We start from the raw sequence: 19,433 nt of genomic DNA, 5'->3' as shown, positions 1-19,433 counted from the left end.
CCATGAGCCAGGGAACGGCTTCCAGTGAGAAGAAAGTGGGCTGGAGGCATAAGAGAAAGTGACAGATAAGAATACCACCTCCCCCCAAGCCTAATAAAATCTTTTATTTTCTTATTAAAAAAAAAAAAAAGAATAAGAATAATGTGAAAGGAAAATTTTGTTCTTGAACATCAATCTTTCTTCATCAAAGTGAATATGCTCATTGATATTGGGTGGGCTGCTAACAATTACCAGAGGTGGAACACTGATGCCTTTTTTCAAAATGGTTTTAAGAACCGACAGATCCCTGGATAGAGGCGTGATGACATACTATCTGAGACTGAAAGTGACTCCTTATGAGGGTCCATAACTTGAAGTATGGATATGGTCCCTAAAATTTGTATGAAAACATCTACTAAATGCTGTTGGTAACAGTATCAGCTGAGGTAACTCGATAGCATCACCAACTCAGTCAATGGACATGCACTTAGGCAAACTCCAGGAGACAGGAAGAGACAGGGAGGCCTGGCAAGCCGCAGTCCACTGGGGTCGCAGAGAGTTGGACACAACTTAGTGACTGAACAACAAAATAGTATTCCAAAAATCCAAACTTCAGAAAAAGATTTCTGGAGGACAAATTTCTAGAAACACAAAGAATAAATGCCTCATCCAGCTCTTTTGTAAGTTGGGACTGGGAAACTTTCTCTAGGTTGGACCATACTTTATCCACCGCCCCCCCACCCACCCTGCCCCTGCAGATTTTATGGAAGTGGATCGACAAGAAAACCCCTCCCAAACCACCAAATATTAGCATTTCAGTAAAACGTGAGTGCCTGTACCTTTTCGTATCTGTGCTGTCTCTTTGAAAAACGAATTTTCTTTTTGCAGTACAACCGGTACCAGCATTACGGGGCGGAAGAGTGCGTGCTGCAGCTGGGGGGCGTGCTCTGCCCCAGCCCAGGCTGCGGGGCGGGGCTGCTTCCAGAACCGGGCCAGCGGAAGGTCACCTGCGAACCGGGCCATGGCCTGGGGTGCGGGGTGAGTACCAGCCACACCCCGGGTGTGGGCTGTGTGTATGTGTGTGTGTGTTTGCTTTGGCAAATTGGCTCAGTTGGTGCTTTATTTTCATTTTCCATTTGGACTCAGATAGCTTTGACCTGATTTATTTATTTTCATTTTACTTATTTTCATTTTCCACTTGGACTCAGATATCTTTGACCTGATGTAAAAAAAATTTTTTTAATGTATTTTTCAATTCTTAACAGAATCCTGTATATAATGAGGGGAGGTAAGATTTTCTGCTTTGATAGCTATCAGTGTTTAAGACGTGAAATCACTCTGTCAGCCTTTTAAACTTTTCTTCCGGTGCTCAGATAATTCAGAGCAAAAATGATTTCTTCAGAGGTAGCATCAAGTGGACAGGAGTGAAAGAGAAACAGAATTCCACCTCTTAGCATGATTGTCTTAGCGACGTTGCTGGCCTAAGTATTTCAAGAAATAAAAACGAAGATTAATATGGAAAACTTGAAATGTTATCGGGTGGTAAAAATCATTTTAAATTGAGACGAGCAAAATTTAATGGGGCCTCTTAGGGAAGCAGAAAAAGAAACATGGAAAATGTTTGTTCTAAGGCTTCTTGAATGGGTCTACTGGCTGCAAGCTGATGGTGAAGGGGTGCGGGAAGCATAACTCAAACACAATTCGGCTGGCTAAATTATAGGCTGAAATGACAAATGGATAATAATCCTGGCATTAAATTTTATGCCGGCCAGAAAAGGAAGAAGTGTATGTGCTTATAAAATGCTATTGAATTGTGATGGGAGAGCATTCCTTTTAAAACTGCAGCTTCATGAGGAGCTTTGTTGGAAGGAGGAGTATGGACGGATGGCAGAGGCATATTACCCAGGCCTAATTTGGGGCTGAGCCTCCTGAGTTACCTATGCATAAATTGGCATCTGTCACCCTTGTTAGGGCTCCCCATCGCTCATGCAGTGGAGCTTACCAAGCTCTGGGCTGAGTGATAAAGCAGAACAAGTGGAAGTTGAAAAATAATGAAATGCCATGATGCGTAAGCAGAAAGAAATACTTCTGGGCTAATGGCGATTTCATTAGGATGAAAACTCACATCATGTCTGCTAGCCTTAGAAATTATGGAAATCAAACCCTGCTTCCCAGCCTTAGTCGTCATCATTTACTGTATAATCTGCACCGGTTGCATGTGGCCCAAGCAAGCTGCCAAATTCTGGGATCAGAGTTTCTAGCAAATGTTTTCTTTTAGATTGAGTTACAATAGCCATTAACTAATGGCCCATTTCTATCTATGCTTCTACCTAACAATTGTTCCTATTGTTCCATTGTCTAAAGCCGGGGAGTTCTTTTGGCCCTCTTCTGAGTTCATTGTTCATCTTGAACAGTTTTGAAGGTTTGTGTAATTTTAAGATTTGAACGTCTTTCTCTTCCCTTTTTTACACAACGTGATATTATAAGTAACACACACATTTGAACTCCAAACTATGGAAAATTACCTTGGAGATGAATTGAATTGCTTTAATATCTTTGGGTTAAGAAGTTTAGGGGCAAACCTTACCTAAAGGAGAATGGTTATCTTCAAGATATTTCTTTGAAAGTTCTAGGTAATGTGTTTTATTTTTATTTATTGTTTTGTTATGGGGAGGGGGAATGCTTGTTGGTTTGTATATTTCTTATCTGTTGCTATGTAACAAATAACCCCAAATTTTAGCCTTTTAATTAATAAACATCTTTTATCTCACAGCTCCTGAGGGTCAGGAATCCCTAAGTAGCTTAGGTGTGTGGTTCTAGCTCAGGGTCTCATGAGGTTGGAGTCAAGCTCAGTTGCAGTTAATGCAAGACTTGACTGGGGCTGGAAGACCCACTGCAAAAATGCCTCAGTTCCTCACTGGCTATTGTCAAGCCATGGTGACTTGCTCTCTTGCTCAACCAAGAGCATTCTTGGCCAAAAATGCCTCAGTTCCTCACTGGCTATTGGCCACAGTTCCTCACTACATACCCCTTTTCTTAGGCTACTTATGCAGAGCAAATGATCCAAGAGACAGAGCAAAGAGAAAGCCAAGGTGACCTGCTCTCCAAGGCTTTGTTCTGTTCATCACTTCTGCTTTGTTCCTTTGGTTAGCACGGAGTAAAAGTTCCAGCCCACCCACAAAGGGAAGGGAGCTAGGCTCCATCTTAAAGGAACGGGTGTCAGGGAATTCATGGATATATTTTGAACCACCACTGTCTGTAATTTGAAGAAGCTGAATAAAGAACAAAGAGAAATGATTTTCTAAAACATCTAACTTGATGCTTTCTTTGCCCTCCACACCTTTTTTGCCCCAATCCCCGTAAGCTTTTTCAGGCTGATATCAATTCCCATTGCTTTGGCTTTTCAGAAGAGATAGATTGACATCTTCATTGCTCTTTTTTCTTCAAATCCTCAACTTTCACAAAGGCATGTTAACCCAGCTTACATACCTTAGGGATTCTGTAGTGGTTAAAAAGGAGATTAGGTTGACTTAGGTCCAAATCTTGGCTTCCTCAACTACCAATGGTCTTAATCTTCCTGTGCCTCAGTCTCCTCACTTAAAAACAGAGTGTATTACAATGGACCTGTATAAGGCTCCTCTGTCCCTGGAATTCTCCAGGCAAGAGTGCTAGCGTGGGTTGCCATTCCCCCCTCCAGGGGATCTTCCCGACGCAGGGATCGAACCGGTGCCTCCTATGTCCCCTGCATTGAGAGGCGGGTTCTTTACCACCAGGGCCACCAGGAAAGCCCTTCTAAGGTCATTATGAATGTTAAATGAGCTGATGGGCACAACAGCACATGGCATAACATATGTATTTGTTTAATATTTAATTAAAAGCTCAATCAGTATTGATCAAAGGCTCACCTAAAAGACCTAATTAAATATTCAAGGAAAATTAACAACAGGGTGTTTGTTTGATCCTCTCTTCCAAATATTCTAGAATATTCCCCTCTGAATCAAGTTAGATGCAGCAGGGAATTAGGTGCCTAGGCCCCACTGTTTTAGTCCTTCAAAGAATTACTTTTCCTGCACAATAATTTAGTGTCATTTGTTTATACTGTGGTCATTGTACAGATGACTCAACGCCTGTGGCTCTGGACATTTGAGTGGGCTTTTCTTTGAGGGACCATGGTGCCCATTCCAGATTCATTATGCTTGTCCTGGGAAAAGTTGACACTGCTAAGGGTCCCCCCTGAAAGCTGACTGCTGGAAAACCTAGAGCCACATTTGTGAGGTATCTACAGCAGAGAAACGGGCCACTGATAGAATGGGTTTGGAAGCTTATTTCCTGGCTTGACTTATTTCTCTTCCCTTTCTCCTGGTATATGCTGTTTTGCTGTGATTTGTGCACCCTTGTAAGCTGCCAATCTTTTCTGGATTTAAGGGTGGTAATGGAAAGCTGTTGTGTGAAAGAAACCTTGGTTAGTTTATGTTGTCTGTTATGTTGTCTGTCTGTTATGAGACAGAACAGGGTCCAATAAGTAGAAGTTAGAGGAAGCTGAATCAGAGGACTCTGCTCAGGGTTTGCTGTTAGCACCATGGACAGTGGCCACAAAGCAGGCTGCCCCCGGAGCAGGGAGTGCCTCACCCTACACAGCGCTCAAGGAAAGGAACTGACAGCAAGCTATGGAAGTGTCAGAGTCTCGGACGTGCTTCTTGGGCTGTTGCTTTCAAGTTTATTGTTAGGTATCCGCGAATCTGCCTCTACTTAATTTGTCCTCAACTGTCAACTCTTATTATGTGGGATATCCAGGAAATGCTTGATGTTACCAAAAGGATCTCATGCATAAAAAAAGGTTGAAAACCAAATTCCCTGTCATTCACAGAATTTAAAAATTCAGCCTTCCAGTTACAGAATGAGGTGGACCCACATGGACTCACGTTTTTAGAGCTGAGACACACCTCTGTGCTGACCTCCAGACAGGACAGTTCTAATCTTCCCATCAGTCAGCCCACCACCACATGCCTAGATGGTCCCCACTACCTCCCTGCTTGCTGTTGTACATAGCTTCCATCTGAAGACACAAGCTTCAGTATTGTGATTGTCTTTGACTTCTTTAAATGAGTGCTTAGGCTAGTACTTATGACTTTCATATGCAAGCATATAGTACTACTCATTGGAAAATCAAATTAGCTGATCTTTGGCTCTCCAAAGTCACTAACTTAACTGTTACCCAGAGAGCAGTGAACATTAGCTAATGAATATAAGGATTTCCATTTAAATGATAATGTCAGTCCATCCAGGAAAGGCCTGATAGATGTGTGATGGTTACAGCAAACTTTTTACCATTATTAAAGAATTATTTGAACTGCAGTACCACCTCTCAGGGTCCAAGTTGAAGTGTTGTACTTATTTCATGCTTTCATATTCCTCTCCTCAGCCTTGATATTGTTCTCAGTAAGAACGTGTATTTAGACTTCAACATTCATTGAGTGAATGAATGAATGAATCTTAACAATGTGGAAGTAATATGAATACACTTTTATTTTCAAATACTAATCATTGCGCCAATATTAGAATCGCTTACCTTGCCTCAACAAGAATCTCTTCAAAAAACATAAAATATGCAGTGTTTTACTTATACACGTAATACATCATTTAGAACACCAAAATATGCTAACTTCAGAGTTCCACAAAAAATCAATTAGGAACCTGAAAATCCTCCAGAAATTGCAGTTTGTATGCCCCATCAAAGGCCTCACCGCCAAATGAAGAATTCAGTGCATTCTGGTAAAGAAAATGTCTTGGTCTTGGGAGCACTGATATTTTCCTTTTGACAAGCACAGAATATTTTTACATGGATAGACAGAACTCAACAAAGATATGTTTGGGGATCAAATAGCCTGACCTCACTCTCTGCCAATGCTTGATCATATTTTCACTACTGCTCATAAAAATATTAATTGATTTCCTGAGGAATTCATGTTATGCATTATTCTTTCTCTGGCCTTATTGCTATTCATCAGAACTATCTCACTAACTTTGATGGCGCCGATGTAAATGTTGACATGTTTAATGCTAGAAAACAGCAACAAAATATGGAATACATTATACTCACTGACCTGGGGATACAAAAAGCTATGGCAATCAAACCTTGCAAGTTTTCTATCAGCAAAACATCTTTATCTTATTTGATGGTGTTTTGGGATGTTATACATCTGAGAGATGATTTCTTAAAATAATGCTAGGAATTTAATGAAGAGATTTCTGTTTTGAATTAGAAATACAGGGATGAGATTTAACAACGGGGGGAAAAAAACTCTTATGCATTTAAATGAAAAACAGAGATCTTAAAAAAAAAAAAAAAAACTCATTAAGCCAACCATTAGTTAAGGAAATTAAATAGAATTTCTTACGGCATCTGAGAGACTCTCCCTCCCTTGATCAGTAGTGTGTGTGGCTTTGAGGTGGATTGATCAAGGAAACGGAGCACTCGTCTTGGGCCCCTCACTTGCACAGATCCCTTCCACGCCCTCTCACCCAAGTTTACATTCTTGCACTGTCTTCCCTGAAGAGAGTCTCAAAAATTGTAGAACCTAAAGTTACAAAGGCTTCACCAAAACTGAATCTAGACTTCAGTGAGGACAGGGTGGACTTGCTGTGTGCCAAGAAATCCTTGTTGAAGCTACTTATAGCAATAGCATTCATATATTGTTGAAGATTTTAGTTAAGTTAGAGCCCAAGCCTCCTGTTTTAGCCCCAATATAGGAAAGGAGTCTATGTAGACAAATGGGGATAACTATTCTTCATTCAGAGATCTAATTATTGATTTTAAAAGTAACTAGATGGGGAGCCCTTTTTTTTTAATATGTGGGACTCAGAAAGTCAAGAGATGGCCAATATTTAAAAAAGAAAATGGTTACTTTTTCCATCCTTTAAAGATACTTCAATTTTATAAAAATACAAAATTTAATTAAATTACCTCAAGTATTTTGAAAACTGTATAGATCTCCCTTTTTCCAAAGAAGAATAGAGATTAAAATCTAGACTCAACATATGTGTGGTTTATATCATAGTGCTTTCCAGGAGACACCAAAAAGCACAGATATTTTTCATTCTGCCTAAATGTGGGTTTGTTGGGGTTAAGCTCCAGGCTATAATCTCACCTTGCTAGCCTCAACTCTATGACCTCTTCAACATGTACAGCATGGAATCAAATCTTTTTTGACACATTATTTTTTATATACAGGATGTTCTTTATCAGAGAGTATTTTTAAAAGAAAGCTAACATTATGAAATGTCAGAAATATGCATGCCGTGTTTATTTGACAGGTGTCCAAAAATCTAATTTAAGCTCTAAGATTGGCTCATTTGCAGAGTGAAATTAGTCTTGCTAGACTTTCTGCTTATGAGCCAGCTTGAAGCGCAAAGACAGAAAGCTCTGGAGAGTATTTATTTTAATTAAAGAAACTGTTCATAAACATACAAACAAGTTCTGCATACCATTCCTCTGGAAAACATTTATCAGTTGGCAAATGTTCCTAGAAAGTATTCTGCAGTCTGAAATAGAAATATATGTTTTCTAATCCAACATAGATCAATGACCTTTCCATGTGTCTTTAGCTATTTTTTTTTAAATAAGGGAAGTGTGAAATTATTATACTCTTTCAAAACAGTAAGCTCTCTTTGAATAATGTGTTGTGTGTGTGTGTGTGTGTGTGTGTGCAGTCGTGTCTGACTCTTTGTGACCCCATGGACTGTAGCAACCAGGCTCCTCTGTCCCTGGAATTCTCCAGACAAGAATACTGGAGTGGGTTGCCATTTCCTTCTCCAGAAGATTTTCTTGACCCAGAGATCAAACCTGTGTCTCTTGCATCTCTTGCATTGGCAGGCGGATTCTTTATCCGTGTGCCACCTGGGAAGCCTAGGAAATCAATTTTGTGGCAAATTGAATAGAAAAGCCCTCTTTAGCTCTACCAGCTACAGGAGAGCTCAGAACATTCCAGAAAACAGGCTTCTATGAAGATAACATAGTTTCTGTGTATTCATTTTGATCCTGCCCTCACTTCAGTCTAGGGCAAGGCTGTCTAATATGGTAACCAGAGGCCACAAGTAACTGTTTAAATTAAAATTAAATAAAATTTAAAATTAGGTTTCTCAGTCACAGCAGCTACATTTTAAGTATTCAATGGCCACATACAGCCTCCGGCTACTGGACTAGACCTAGGCCATGCAGACAGAGCGTGTTTTCATCAATATCACAGAAAGTTCAGTGGGGCAGAGAAAATAGCTATGAGATCACCCTAGAAGGAGCATTCACAAGCTCAAAGATGCCTGTGTCTCAAACAAATTAAAGTTTGACCCCTTCAATTCTAGTTAAGAAGACAAATCTTTCTAGAAATTAAAGCAGTTTCCTAAGTTAAAAAAAAAAAAAAAAAAACACGCACAGCAGTGTTTTCCAAAGTGACGCTCATTCGGTGCAGGTTCAAGGGATGTTATGTGCTCGGAGGATGGCTGGGATCCGGGACAGAGAGCCTGGGCCGAGACCCGTGATCAGAGAGCTTGGGCGCACGCCGCTGTCGGTGCTGTGTGCCGGCGCTCACGCGTGTCCACTCTGAACCCCATGGGCTGCAGCACGCCAGGTTTCCCTGTCCTTCACTGCCTCCTGGAGCGTGTTCAAGTTCACACCCACTGAGTTGGCGATGCCGTCTAACCATCTCATCCTCTGTCGTCCCCTTCTCCTTCGGCCTTCAATCTTTCCCAGCATCAGGGTCTTTAACAGTGAGTCTGCTCTTCACATCAAGTGGCCAAAGTATCAGCATCAGTCCTTCCAATGCATGCAGTAAACTCCGTTAAACAGGGCTTTTTTCTGTTGGACTTAAAGCTTTCATTATGCAAACACGCTTATGCCTGAACAAGGGGAACACAACAGCGGCCTTCCCTAAATTCTTTCAAGCAAGAGCTGCCTTTTGGGTGGTCCATCTTATCAGACAGGTGTTTCATAGAGCAGCTTGACTCAGGGAATCAAATTCCTTGCTTTATCTGAATAGCAAGCTTACCACAGTACTCTTGGGAAGGAGCTAGTGAAACCCAAGGATCAGAACATCAAGTCTACAACATTTTCCTCTCTGTAGAGAACTAAAAAAGCATGATTTTTTTAAATGATATGCCATATTTGTATTAGAGGTATTTTTGAGACTACATATTTTATAGTGAAACCTTTTTATTCTTAAACTGCTACTGATATATAATTTTATGGATTTAACATACATAGAGAAGATAGGGTGAAATTTTATGACTGTGTGTGATTAGCAGCATATTTTCAAATGATTCCTATGAAATGAACATGAGAGATTTTTGAACTTCATAGAATAAAGGATATTATGGTAAATATATATATACATATATATTTCTATAGTGGGTATCAGTGTATCTCAATCTCATAAAACATTAACTGCATAGGACAATAAGATCATGACAAAGGAGTCACAGGGCTTTTTAAATTTTATTTTATTGAAGTGTAATTAATTTCCAATGTTGTCTTAGTTTCTGGTATGCAGCAAAGTGATTCTGTTATATACGTGTATTTTTTTTTTCATATTCTTTCCCATTATGGTTTCTATTGTTGTCATTCTGGCTTTCTACACAGTCAGGAATTGCTGCACAAGTGGTCACACCAGTGTGGGCCGGGCCACACCCCGCTGTAATGCCCTGGTGGGGCCACCCTTACAAGGGGGCACGCTGGAGCTCCCTGCCTGGCATCCCAAAGGGCGGTCCTCTCTTCCCTGTCCTTCCCAGAGCCCAGCAGGGTTTCTGGGGGGTGGGGAGCTCTGCTCCATCTCATTACACTCATTGTTTTTCACATCCTCTCCCCACTATCTCAGGCATTCTCTCATCGGGGAGGAGAAGCCTCCCAGAGGCACACTCTGTCCTGCTCTTTCAGACTTGCCTCCAGCCCTCCTTTCTCATTAGGGTCTCTGCTGAACACCCCCGAAACAGCTAGTTCCTCCTGTATATTCAGCCAGATCAGCCCTCCCTGTGTGCTGGTTTTTTGCAATTTCCCACCATGCCACCTTTAGAAAATGGCCTCACAGGTCTGACACTGTCCATCTAGCCCATGGTTACCCTCTGTGGTTCGCATCTCATCTTTCCTGCTGTTATATACACTGCAGATTATGGAATGCAATTATAAAAGCAGTTTTCTTTGTTCTCTCATCTTTCCTTTTTTAACACCATTTTTGATTGTGGTAAAATATACACACTATAAAATTCGCCTTTGATAACCGTTTTAAAGTGTACAGTTCGGCAGCATCAAGTATGCACAGTGTTGGATAACCATCTCCACTATTTCCAAAATTTTTTATCACCCCAAACAGAAGCTCTGTTCCTGTTAGGCAATAATTAATTCCCCATCTCTCCCAGCCCGTGGTCACCTCTAATCTTCTTGCTGTCTCTATGAACCTGACTATCCTAGATATTTCACGTAAGTGGAATCATAGGAATTTTTTGTCCTTTGGTATCTGGCTTAAGATAATGTTTGTCACTTAGCATAATGTTTTTAAGCCTCATGCATCCTGTGTCAGAATTTCACTCTTTCTCGTAGCTGAATTAATAGCTCATTGTATGCGTATACCATGTTTTGTTCCTCCCATTCCTTTTTAGAATTTATTCAGCCACAGTAGTCCTTCCTCTCCCTGGAGCAAAAGTCAGGCAGGTTCTCTGACTCCTGGTCACTTATAAGTGAAAGAAAGTCTTAGAGACACTTTATGTTGTACATTCATACTGTCAATTCTCTAAAAGTGGCTTTCGTCAAAAAAAACATACTTGATGTGACGCTGAACCTTCTGCCCGGGCTCCCGAGGCCCAGCCCTTTGCTCCATGCCTGTGAGCACTTGGCGCAGAAGTCCAAATGGGTGGACGTGACCCACCCGGTCACTCTGAGTGTTCATCAGCTTCTACCTGTTCCATTGACTTTTTATTCATCTCAGGTTAAGGTTGACAGGACACAGTAATAGCTGCTTATTCACTTTATTCCTCTGAAAAGGGTCTACGTCATCAATCTGCAGATCCAGGGTTTTTAATTCCAGTGTTTAAAATTGTTTGCCTTGATAGCGCCTACGTTAGCGCCTATAGGGTTTCAGCCTCATTACAGAATCATCCGTGCAGACCGAAGTCCCCCATCCTAACCTAAGTAGCAAAATCCTAGCCCTGTTCCTGTAGGTATAACAGAAATGTGTTTCTGCCAGAAATATAGCTCATGAACATAATTGCAAAGATTTGTCAAGACAAGTGTGGAGGATATTCCTTGTAGTACTGTTTTGTAGTAGACAAGAACTTGGAAACAATCGAATTGTCAATAATATCGTAGTGGTTAAGTACATTTTTGATATATGGGTACAATAAAGTGCAATATCTTGTTTTAAAAGGGCTTCCTGGGTGGCTCAGTGGTTAAGAATCTCCTATAATGCAGGAGACTCAAGTTCAGTCCCTGGGTTGGGAAGATTCCCTGGAGAAGTGAAGGGCAATCCACTCCAGTATTCTTGCTTAGAAAATTCCATGGATAGAGGAGCCTGGCAGGCTACAGTCCATGAGGTCATAAAGAGTCAGACATGACTGAGCAACTAAATCACCCCTACCTGTTTAAAAAAATAAGATCATTCTGCATGCTGATATGAAACAATTTTTAATACTCAGAATTAAGAGAAAAGAGCAAGAAAAAGAAGATCAATACTCATAAACATATAAAATATTTCCTGAAAAGAGTTCAACAGACCATTAAAGTAGTTGCCTTTGGATAGAAAAAGTGGGGATATAGAGAAGGAAGCTTTTATTAATACCTTTCAGTATACAACTTTCTGTAATGTTTGAGGTTTCTAAACATGTAGATATATTGCTTTTATTTTTTATAACATAAGGGATTTTCTTAGTTTATGAACTACTTTTTTATTAATCAAGCTTTTATTTTTAAAAAAGCTAGCCATGTTATTTGTTAAAAATAAAAGCAAAGCAAAGTGAACTGTAATTAAATTGGTTAGAATTTTATACCATTTCAGACATAGTGTTTCTCTGGGGTAGACTGAGAAAGAAGGAAATAGGTCTGCCACTGCCAGAGGCCAAGGTCATGAAAAGCCGAATAGTGAGGTCCAGCTACTGTTCACTCTAAGGGGATGGCAAGGCAGGTGATCCATTCTTTCAGACATTTACTTGGCATGGAGCACGCTGTCCTGTCACACTGATTTAATTGAATGACATGTTTAAGAAAAATGCAAGTAAAGTCGCTAGGAAATTTAATTTACAGTCTCAAAATTAGTTCTATGAAACATGTCACCAAAAGCTTGCTTTGAACAGCCAAATGCAAAGAAGTGAATTTGAATTTTTGTGTCGTTTTAAATAGTTTGAGCAGTTCCTGCAGTATAGGAAAATATATTCCGATGGCCTTTTGCACATACCTGTATTCTAGGAATTCTGTTCTCACAGCGTGTTTTATTGCTGACTTTTGTTCACCTTCTCTTTTTTTGTGCACACCTATTTTCAGTACAATTTAGACAGAGTTCAAGGTGGCCCAAGCAAAACAAGGACTTGGCCCTGGTGTATCATGCATTCTTCCCTGCTTGTCAAACATTCCATTGTAAAGGCTGTCTGTAAATTATTAGGTCGGTTTCCTACAGACTCCTGGAAGGAACAGGGCTTTTCCTGGTTAAAGACCAGTCAGCCCTGTTGTCAGTAGTCCGCAAGGGTCTGTAACAGACCGAGCAACCAGGTGCTCCCTGGATCCCAAGAAAGGCAGTCAGCCTTCTTCCTCACCTGCTTTGCCTTTCAGGGGGCCGGGGGTACCGGCAGAGGAGGGCCTCAGTATTTCACCTTTTTAGCACTGAATGAATGAGGCTAACAGTGAATCCCTGAAGGCTCCCCCAGGGCAAACCTGACCTGGCCTAGCCTGACTTTGAGTCCCACCTTTCCCGGGAATTGGCGGCTCCTAGGATGGATATCCGGAGAAGGCAAGGGCAACCCACTCCAGTTCTCTTGCCTGGAAAATCCCATGGATGGAGGAGCCTGGTGGGCTGCAGTCATGGGGTCTCGAAGAGTCGGACACGACTGAGCGACTTCACTTTCACTTTTCACTTTCATGCATTGGAGAAGGAAATGGCAACCCACTCCAGTGTTCTTGCCTGGAGAATCCCAGGGATGGAGGAGCCTGGTGGGCTGCCGTCTTTGGGGTCGCACAGGGTCGGACACGACTGAAGTGACTCAGCAGCAGCGGCAGCAGGATGGATATACCTGGCAGAGCCACCTGAGCCTGTGACACAGGCCTTTGTCCAGCGGCCCATCGACACGTTTCTAGTGTATGCAACTTCCCTGGTGGTCCTGTGGCTAAGACAGCGCTTTCACGGCAGGAGCCGCAGAGTCCATCCCTGGTCGGGGAACTAAGACCCCACCTTACCAAGTGGTCAAAAAAATTAAAAAGTTTATACTGTGAACAAAGTATATGATTTTTTTTTTGACATTAATTTTATTTAAGGGTTTGTTTTTTTTTTTTTTTTTCCCCGCAAAGAGAAGAAAAGAAATCGTTTAAGACTACAAGCCTACGGGTAAGGCCCAGGCCAAATGTAGAAGCTTCACCCCATCTATCCGCTCTTGAACCAGGGATAGGAGAAAAATAGAAACAAAGAAAGAAGGTTTTCCGAGGGCGCGCACGCTCTCTGATGCACTTTAGGAAGTAATTTGTCAAGTGGACCTGTTACCGCGCTTCCAGAAAGAAAGCAATTTTCTTCCTCCTTTCTTTAGAAGCAGGCCCAGAAAGCCCATTTCCTCCCCAAGCCCATGCCGCCCGCCACTCTCTTTTAGAAAGAAATCATATTGTTTCTTCATAAAGCCTTGTTGGTTATTGTCCAGCCTGCAGTGACTGTCTGGGAATTTAATGTCCAGTGAGTTGTTTTTTTTTTTTCCCAGCTTCTCTCAAGGTGTTAGTGCTAAACTGACAGGTCCATAATACCAAGGAAGACTGAATTAGCTATTCCTGAGGTTACCTCTACACACAGAGCCTAGCCCTCGTCACCTATTTCTAAGCAGTCCTTAAGTGAATTAGTGGATATGAACATTTTATATCACCTCTTTTCTCTCTGCGAACTCGAAGCGTTGTTCTTTATGTATGCAAGCCTGCCTAGTGGCACTACCTGATGATTTGGAGGAAATAATAAAAGGAGAGATTCCAAGTGCCATCAGCTTCTAAGTTAGTCTGTAGCAGAAATAAGATGGAATTTTACCTGCTGGATTTTTAACAAATGTGAAGTGATTGGAACAGATGCCTTCTGGAAAAGAAATCCCAAGAAAAGAGTCATTTATCAACCTTCTTTAAACCTATTCGCGTAAATGTTTTACATGTAAACAGAGCATAGAAAGCAAAGCGGTCTTCAGAAGATGGCTGCTATTTGGAAAGAAAGAAATCCAATCTGACCCAGCTTCTGAAAGTCTCCTTTATGCGAGGACATGGCTGGGCTTTTGTATGAGCCGTATTGTATTATTGTAAAGTGCAGGAGCCGCTTAATCAATAAGAAAAGTTGGGGTAGAATGTTTGGATTAAAGAGATAAGATCTTTGTTAGACTAAATCAATTGAGCCAGAACCTCCCATAGTGAGCTGAATGGAAATAGCTTCATGTTACAAATGTACCGGAGATTTTTAAAAAGTGTCAAAATCGGTGTTTGGAGACTATGTGGCTATGTGTATTTTCAGTTTGCCCTTCTGGAGAAACCGAAGATTGTTTCTGAGTTTGGAAAAGCACTAAACTTCAATACTATGCATGGTTTTGATAAACATTTACTGGGGTATACTTTTAATATTCTGAGCTCTATTTTAAAAGTCATTGATAATAGAATCAATGGACATGGACACAAATTATCCCAGAAAGTAAAGAAAATAAACAGCCTGAAACCTACTCTAAAGCCTGTTCACCATCACTCTGTAACCAGGACTGCTTGCTACTGGGGCTGGACCCTGGGCACCCAGCTACCCACCATTCGAGCTGAGTGACTTTCTGTCCTGTGACTGTCAGAATCCGTGTGGGTGTCCACAGGCTGTTGACAGCCTTGATTTCCCTCCCGATTTTCATCGTCCCCCTTTCCTGCTAATTTGATTTTTTTTTCAAGTATTCTCCTTTTGGGGAGGTGACTCCATTCCTGGTCAGAAGAGACTCCCAAGTCGTCTGAGCCCGTCCTGCTACTGCCGTGACCCTTAGGAGGCAGGCTCTGGGAAGAAAACCACATCCTTCCTGGGCACTTGACCGCGTGCCTCAGTTAATCAGCTCAAAAGCCACTCTGTTGTTGGACTGAGCGTTACGTGAAAGGATATGTTTCCTTTTTGTTAAAGCAGATTGGATTGGACTGTCTGAATCTCCAGCCAAAATCTGTTAACTGGTGCATGGAAACTGATTCATTTCTCTAAAATGACTAAAGGAATTCATCCACTGAAAGATTTTGGGCAGATGACCCCGAAAGAGGCTCTTAATAAGGACTTTACAGTAGCAAACCAAATCGCCTTCGGATTACATCCCACAGTATCCTGTGTGGCCACAGTAGCTCGAAGCAGCAAGAAGAAATGTGTCCTCATTACTCACTGACTAAATGGATCGTAACACGCTCCGCTACTTTATTCAGACGTGAGTGCCATGGGGTGTAACCAAGACCCCAAGGGAGGGTGCCTTAAGGCGATGGGAGTTCATTCCTCTGTCCCATAGAACCCTTGGGCTGGGATGATGACTCTGCTCAAGGAAGTCTTCAGTTGGCCTCATTCCCATGGTACAGGCGGCCCAGCGTGGTGGCCACATTTCAACTGGGGCTAAGGGGGATGGGGAAGGGTAGGGCATTTTATTCCTAAGGCCAGGATCAGAGGAGGCATGCAGCGCATGCAGACCCACGTTCCAAGGAGAGGAGTTAGCTGCATGGCCGTGTGGTCAGCCCCAAAGGCACATGGCCGGCCCCACGTGGCCAGCTGAAGTTGTTATCAATCCTAAGAAGGAAAACAGCAGAAGGGCAGTGGAGGGTAACGTATGGTCTCTGCCACAACTACCATACATCCTATCTCCCCCGTAACCCTTACCCAAATACCATCCAACTTCCTTCCATTCACAGATCTCTGCGTTTTCATGCAGGAAAAGAAAAACTGAGTGGAACACTGCGTCCTCTTTGTTTCTAATAGGACTGAATACTCGCTTTTCTTTCAACAGTATGTCTTTCTCTCTGAGTTCCGAAGCATGAAAATTAGACCTCTAGCTCTCAATAAGACCCACTAAATTGCATTCACCCCCCTGACTTATAAAGGTGTGGCCACCACAACCTTCTGAACTTGTGCACATGAATAGAGTTAGCATTCGGTAGGGCCTCAAGCTGAGAGGAGAGGATCACCATTCTAGAAAATTCCCTCGTTGGACCGAAGCTTTCACCTGCTGATCTTTTTGCTCTAATTTTACATACAAATGCACTGCTTCACCGTGTAGAACCAAACAGACCACAGATGAAAGCTTTTAGAGTTACAAATTGAATATGAGATTTCACGTAGCACTTGGAGTAATGACAGCTTCTGATTTACATTTCTAACAGCCGTCCTAGGAGTTTTAGCTTTTGTTCTTCTCCTGCAATCACTAGAAATCATGCTGTTTTCAGCCACTAAGCTATGCTAATAAGAAACATTCACCAAGGGGGGGGGGGGGAATCAATATATCCTTCTTTATATTTAAAATAAGTCAGCAATACTTATACGGGAAAGTTATTTATTGCAAATGAGTTGATTGATTGTCCGCCGTGTCGGTGGCTTGGCACTGGGCTCTCAGAACAGGAAGGCAAGGACGGCACAGCGCTGGAGAGGCCGGTTATCTGGCGGGAAGACGAGATACCCGGTGAGAAATGGCACGTCCACCCGGCAGGGCAGGTTCGTGCCAAGTAAGGTGCCACAGAAATCCGGAGAAGTTGAGGGTTTCTAACCCAGCCCCAAGTCACCTTGGACACAGCGCATTTTAACACGTGTCCCGTTGCTTGTCTGTGTGTGTGCTCAGTCGTGTCTGAGCCTTTGTGACCCCACGGAGTGTAGCCCACCGGGCTCCTCTGTCCATGGGATTCTCCAGGCAAGAATGCTGGAGCGGGTTGCCATGCCCTGCTCCAGGGGATCTTCCCGACCCAGGGATCGAACATGCATGTCTCGCGTCTCCAGCGTTGCCACCTGGGAAGCTCCACTACTTGCTTCCAACCCATCTATTTACCCCTCGTTTTCTATTGCCCCTGGTGGGGGGAGCAGGGCTGCAGTCTGTTGATTTTTGTGTCCTCAGCATCCAGCAGGGTATCTAACACCTGCATAGTTGTTCATTGAATTAAGCAATGGGAGAGGACGGCTTTGAACTGTTGAGGGTAGGGATCTTCATCAAGGACCTGAGAGGATGGAGAGGTTTTGCCTCATGGAGACCGGGAAGTATTCTAGGCTTAAGGCTCTGACCCAGAGTGGAGGTAGAGAAGGGGCAGAGGGAGCTGCCAGAATACCCGGGCAGGGAGTACTGAGCTGGTACTCAGGAGGCACCAGGGATCGTGGTTTTCACGGAGAAGATGCAGAAACAAAGCCAGGAAAATGTTTGATTGGCCACAACTGCCGCGGCTGCCTTGGGAAAACCAATTGGTTGTCTGTGATGGATTGTCCTCATGTTCCCTTTTCTCTGATTCCAGTGTGTGGACTCTTCAGTTCTGGTTTGTTTATGTAGCTTAGAAAGGCGATAACACCCCCTCAGTCTATCGAACACCCTCCTTGTTTAATTCCCTTCATGTCACCAAGTTCATTTTGACGAATAACCCTCCTAAACACCTTGTGAAATGGATATTGCCACTTATCTTTTCTTTTTTTTTTTGTTTACCCATACAGATTTTTCGGGAGTTATTTCAGGGATTCTAATTTTGCAATATTAACTTCGTTTGAGGTTGGGACTGAGGAAGAACTAGGTCACTCTTTTAATTTAGAGGTTATTTAGAACTTGATTGCATCACAGCCACTTTGTATGTAACGTTTAATAGGTAACGTGTAATAATAATTGTAATGCAGTGTGCGCGCCATAATATTTACTCATCTGTCTTATGCTGTAGCATAGTTTGCTGCCTTTTATCTACAAATAAATGCTTCATGTTTAATAATCTCTAGTATTAACTATTCCTTGTTTCCTTGCCATCACCATGGTATGCATGTATAAGAGCATTTCATACTTAGGTCCCTCAAGAGGAAACACTGCCAGCTGGGAATCGTGAAAGATTTTTAACAACATTTGAGAAATGGAGCACGTGGCAAGGGGTGGACCATGCCAGGCCTCCCTTTCTGCTCAGATATCTCAGCACCTACACACTTAGTGAATGAAAGAAAGTCAGACGCAGAGCAGGAAGCTTTCCAAGACTCTGGAGCTGGAGAAGACCCTTGACATGAGATGTCAGGCATATTACCATGCGATCATGTCCCTTCTGTAATCCCCATTTGTTTCCATTTAGCAAGAGTGTGTTTCCCTAAACAAATTTGTTTTGAAAATATAAAAGTAAGTGAAAAGCACAAACTCATTTAAAACGACCCTAGATATTTTAGATGTCTCAGAACTGTTTGATGTTAGTGTATTGGGGATCATGGCCCATCTTGGACCTCATCTTTCTATTCCCTGGGCAGATTAGGTGCGTACACACACATTCACATACGCACACACATTCACATCCACACCACATACACACCACACACATTCACACCTCCCACACACACGCATTCACATCCACACCACACACACACACACACTCACTCACATCCACACCACACACACACATTCATATCTACACCACACACACACATTCATATCCACACTACACACACCACACACACACACACCGTGTTTCACAAAGTGGATCCAGAAGTAAATTTCCTACCGTTTTGCTAATGGGAAAGTTATTTGTCCACTTACATGAACCCTGAATCTTTTGAATTGTAACTTTAATGCAAGATGTTTGCACACAACCCAGTTTCTCAAGGCCAGATTTCCTGTAAGTGGAAGCATTTTGCACGTATATTTTTTAAATAGATCTAATCAGAGTGAAAACTTCAAATTAAAACTAGTTCTTGTCCCAGGGAAAGATGTGAAGTGAACTTTGGAAACATTTCTACGAAAATCCCTCTGTGTTAACAACGTTTGGTAGCTGTTTGATTCCTTGGTTGTATTTTCTGTGTGTCCACTCACAGAGCCTTCCCTGACAGGGGTCTTCTTCCAGAGTCACCGGCCGGGAGCCCTATGGCTCATACACTGATTTCTCCATCACCACGTGCTTAGAACGCAGGGCTGTGATTTCCTCAGCAACCTGGTGGGAGCTTGTGGGATACTTTCTAAGGCTAAGGGTGAATGGTGTCACCTGTGGAATTTACGTTCCACTAAAATAAACAATATATCAAATGGTGAAGTGTGCTGTGTTCTGTTTG

The 19,433-nt window shown here is 42.3% G+C and overlaps 1 protein-coding gene across 1 annotated transcript in view; it reads left to right on the top strand.

The window, feature by feature from the left end:
• PRKN (parkin RBR E3 ubiquitin protein ligase) overlaps positions 1 to 19,433 on the top strand; it is a 1,218,605-nt gene that overhangs the window by 1,018,951 nt on the left and 180,221 nt on the right. Inside the window, exon 10 of the mRNA XM_061130058.1 lies at positions 868 to 1,017. Coding sequence (XP_060986041.1) covers positions 868 to 1,017 — 150 coding nt within the window. The remainder of the gene's footprint in view (positions 1 to 867; positions 1,018 to 19,433) is intronic.

Source organism: Dama dama, chromosome 26, assembly GCF_033118175.1.
Source record: "Dama dama isolate Ldn47 chromosome 26, ASM3311817v1, whole genome shotgun sequence".
Taxonomy (NCBI): Eukaryota; Metazoa; Chordata; class Mammalia; order Artiodactyla; family Cervidae; genus Dama; species Dama dama.
This window is presented reverse-complemented; position numbering and strand designations above follow the sequence as displayed.